The sequence below is a fragment of the Lissotriton helveticus genome, chromosome 6 (assembly GCF_964261635.1).
Source record: "Lissotriton helveticus chromosome 6, aLisHel1.1, whole genome shotgun sequence".
NCBI lineage: Eukaryota > Metazoa > Chordata > Amphibia > Caudata > Salamandridae > Lissotriton > Lissotriton helveticus.
In genome coordinates, this window is record NC_136067.1 from 2,081,267,296 (window position 1) to 2,081,271,895 (window position 4,600).

Genomic DNA, 4,600 nt, shown 5'->3' on the forward strand with positions numbered 1-4,600 from the left:
TTTGTTTGATACCAATGTCTCCTGAGTATTGTGATTTCATACTCACTTTTGTGGCTAGTTATAAATTATAAATAGTGTCAAATTATTCCTTTAGGAACACTTGTTGATTTGTTATTAATGATACCCAGTTCCTTGGGACTATTGGGTTGCCCTATCTTTGTTTAATTGAGATCAGATTGTGGGCAGGGCTCCTGCTGTACCTCTAAGGGCACTCTACCACTTTCAAGATGGTATCTCTCACTCATCTATTGTATCAATTACAAAATCATCCATACCTATACCCGGAGGTGTGGTTCCAACAGGTTAATGTGATGTCGGGCCAGTTTTTATGGGGGGCAGGCATCCAGAGTGGCACCCCCTCAATTAGTCGATCTCCAGGGCTTTCAATGATGGGGAGAAGGTATGTATGACCACACCCTTAAATCATTCCAGGAACTTTAATTAGAGTTCTCTATGCTACATTGTCAACTCTACAAATATCTCCAATTTCGTCATACCCTAACACCATATAGCACTGACCTCTTGGCCCTCCCTGAGTTTAATCCACTGGAGGGCAAATATCAGGTGGGAGATTTGAGAGATCATAAACTATCAAATATCTACCAATCTCTTGCTCCACATAGCACTACCACCATGGAGGCTCGTAGGGCAGCATAGCAAGCTGATCTGGGCCCTATCATCAATGAAGTCTGGGCAGAGGACCTAGATTCCTGAGAGGGGCTGTAATTTATTTGCGCTTGATACAATTTAAATACCTACATAGGGCCTACTACACACGGTATACACTCTAGAGGGTGGGGCTGATTGTCTCTCCTGTATGTTTGCGCTGTGGCAATGCAGAGGGCATTGCCTGGAGCTGGATCACCCTAGCTAGGTGTTGGGGGGGGCTGGACACATGCCAAGCTGATGTCCGGGGGTGGGATCTCCCAAGGTGTCCAACACTGATTCAACTTCACAACACAGATGAGATTGGGGTTAATAGGTAGAAATTTTTAGGCATCATATTCACCAAACAATATATAGTCAGATTGTGGCAGGCAGAAACACCGCCCTTAATAAGAGTATGGAAGAAGGGTATGGACTTTTGCCTGGGGCTAAAAATAATGGTCTTCTAAGCTAGGGTGTGCTTTGTATCTGGTAGCACAGGGGAGGTCTCTGCGGGTGGCTTCTCAGTTTAGTAATGCAGCCTTGTCACTGTTGCCTCAATGATTGAACACCCTGTATCTAGAGGCTGCACGTCACCACCCCCGGTGAATTTCAGCCCAGGCCTGCCCTCAATTACCAGCAAATAGTTTATATCTGCCCCAGCCAACCTTCTACATGAATGGCTTCTTTTCCTGAAGTCGACGTCTTGCTGTTGGGTATTACATTGCGTGTGGTGGTCCCCCGAGCACCAGCTCTGCGGTCGGTTCTCAGAGGATTGCTGAGCTCTCTCTGAAGTTTCTGCTCAGCTGTCCTCGCTACTTTCTTCCTCCTTTCATCTGGCGCTGTCTTTGGAGCCCTACAGTTTCTCGGAAAACTGATGCCAGGGCTCCGGTTGGACAGGACAGGCAGCACTCTCATAGCTCACTAGGGTGGTCTACAAACTGCCAGTGGATGCCCTCAACAGCTGCTCTCGCCTCTCCCTTACCCCTCTCCATCCTCTGACATACGTTTTATTCAGATTTATATTGGATTTCGTGGGATTTAGGTCGTGTTGAGGAGCCGCTTCAGGCAGTGACCGTCTTCACTCATCAGCAAGTCAAGTCCCACCTGCAAATTCTTTTTGATGTCTGTAACATAGCGGACATCCTCCCCCAAAGCACTGACTGAAGTAGTCACTTTTATAGGGCTGCTTCTGTGTTTAACTTCTGATGCATGGAGGAAAACCATGCTGTTTTGGTGGTTCACAACTGGTTCTCCTCCTCTGTAAAGTTCAAGTTCCTGTTCACATTTAGCATGCTTATGGGAAGGAAATGTGCATAGCAAGGAGGTGAAGTGCAAGTGTGGAAAAATCAGAGCCTTGGGTGTGTGCTGCTTTTATGTGGTTCTTAGTACAGGGGTGGCATTGTTTGAAGGTATTTGAAATTCCACTGACTCCACCCTGAGTGCAGAAATTCCACCCCAAGTGTTGAGATTCCTCCCTGAGTGCAGAACGTTTGCACGGGAGCAGAACCTCCACAGTCATAAAGATATTACTCGTAAGTTAATTTGTGAATATTGAAAATTAGTAAAGTTAGACATTTGGTCTAACTCTACCTGTGTGAATCGGGCACTGTAAGTTTGCCTTAGTGAATCAGGTATTTTGGTTCCTCAAGAAACTACTATTCCCTGTAAAGATTTTCAAAATTGAGAAACTTAAATAACTTTGGCAAGTTTGTGAACTTTGAAATAATGTTCTTGCTTAGACTTTTCTTGCTAGAGTATTAACGCTGTAAAGTGTTTTTACAGAAAATTCTTTATCCAAACACTTTCATGAGATTGTTTCATTGCATTATTTTAAATACTTTGTAACACATGCATTTTATGATGCTAGCAAAGCTTTGAAAAAGACTACACAGAGTTTGTGCAGCAATGTTTCTATATCTCCCATATAGACCCATTATGTGATAATAGCAGTGAAAGTATCACTTAGAACACTAATACATCATCTATTTTTACAAATATTTCTACAGACACAAAGGAGGCAACTACATGGAGAAGAGGAATGGGACCCTAGTGACTGAATTCCTACTGCTGGGACTTTCAGAGAACCCCAAAATAGAGACTTTTCTCTTTGTATTATTCTTAGCTATATATGTGGCCACTCTGTTTGGGAATGCTATTCTGCTCACAGCATGTGTCTATGATCAAAAGCTTCATACTCCAATGTACTTCTTCTTGGGCAACCTCTCCTTCATAGACATCTGCTACTCATCAGTAACTGTACCCAACATGCTGGTCCAACTCCTTGGTAGGAAGCACATAAGCTTCTTCGCTTGTGCTGTCCAAATGTTTGTCAACCTCCTCCTGGGTTGTACAGAAGGTTTGCTCCTATCAGTCATGGCGTATGACCGGTATGTTGCTATCACCCTTCCCTTGCGTTATACAGTTATTATGAGGAATTCTGTTTGTCTCTCAATGGTGATATTCTGCTGGATTAGTGACAGCCTTGTTGCTCTTGTTGTTACAATTGTGGCACTGCGGCTGCCTCTATGTGGTCGCAATGTTATTGACCATTTCATTTGTGAAGCCACAGCTTTTCTTAAAATCTCCTGCGTGGACACATTTTTCGCAGAGATGGTGATTTTCTCTGCTGCAACCTATGTGCTTGTGTTCCCATGTATTTTTACCATTCTCTCCTACACACGGATCATCATCACCATTGTGAGGATCAGCTCTGCGGAAGGCAGGTACAAAGCCTTCTCCACGTGTGCCTCTCATCTGATTGTTGTCACCATGTTCTACAGCACCGCCATCTCCATGTATATGAAGCCAACTTCAAAAAACTCTGAAAGTCAAGATAAAATGGTCTCTGTATTTTATACTATCAGTCCTCCAATGCTGAACCCAATGATCTACAGTTTGAGAAACAAAGATGTGAAGATGGCTCTGCAGAAAATTATACAGAGAAACATTTTTGATTGAATAAATGAAGAACATATTTATGGTGGGTTAAAATTCTTCTCTTTCCTTCTCTAGGTCATTTTGGTATAGAGTAGCACATGGCCATGGGAGGCAGAAGGGTCATCTCATTAGTGGGCCGGGTCCTTTAAACAATGAGTTGATTGCCACCACAGTGACTCTTGTGAAGTATTGATAAATACCCTTACCAGCCACAAGCGCTTTACGACCACCTTTTTCTTGAGGCTCATGAGGGTACACATTGGTGTCATAATGCCAAATAAGTATTGGAAAACACATCTGTATATTTCAATATACACTTTTGCATTTGCCAAGGCAGCTGCATTCTGGGGCAGTGCCTTTAATGGACAGTGCATGCATAATGCTCAAAATGAACATGAAAACTAACCTAATGATCCAGAGGTTCCATCAATATGGAACACACTGCCTCCAGATAGTAGGACAACCCCTTGACTACCTCCTCAAAGAAAGAAGTGAAAATGCTTCTGATTCATAGATGTCTACACTAATAGTCCTGAAGTCACTCTGCTTGACTATTTTCCTGGGGACATCTCCAGTTCTTGAATCTGCCTGGCTGATACCTGCCTGATAAGTTTATTGTATTTGCTGTGCTCCTTGCTTATACATTCTTGCCTGTTATATGCCCTTGTGGACTGCTATATGTACAACACTCTGATACCCTGAGGAGTCATAATCAGGCTAAATAAAACTCCCCAAAAACATAAATGAACTACTTATTGAAAGCATAATCAGTATGGTATTATTAATATTTTTTAAATCATGTTAGGCATGGTGAGTTTTCCTAAGGTCATCAGAGGAGGTTTCAGCACTCCTTACTTGCAGGGTTTCTGGAATGTTTGTCAGCCATGTTTGGCTTAAGCAGAGATCTTTCTAGATGTTTAAGGAAATAACCGATGCATTGCTTATGTCTGGTCTACCTAAGATTCAGAAAACCCCTTTTTTCGTGAAACCTTTGAAAAGCACAAGAAAATAGTAT

The 4,600-nt window shown here is 42.7% G+C and overlaps 1 protein-coding gene across 1 annotated transcript; it reads left to right on the forward strand.

Moving 5' to 3' along the window:
- Positions 1–2,673: 2,673 nt before the first annotated feature.
- LOC144763023 (olfactory receptor 2D3-like) lies at positions 2,674–3,606 on the forward strand. The gene has a single exon (XM_078648334.1). It carries the CDS (start codon positions 2,674–2,676, stop codon positions 3,604–3,606), a length of 933 nt encoding a protein of 310 aa, XP_078504460.1.
- Positions 3,607–4,600: the final 994 nt, after the last annotated feature.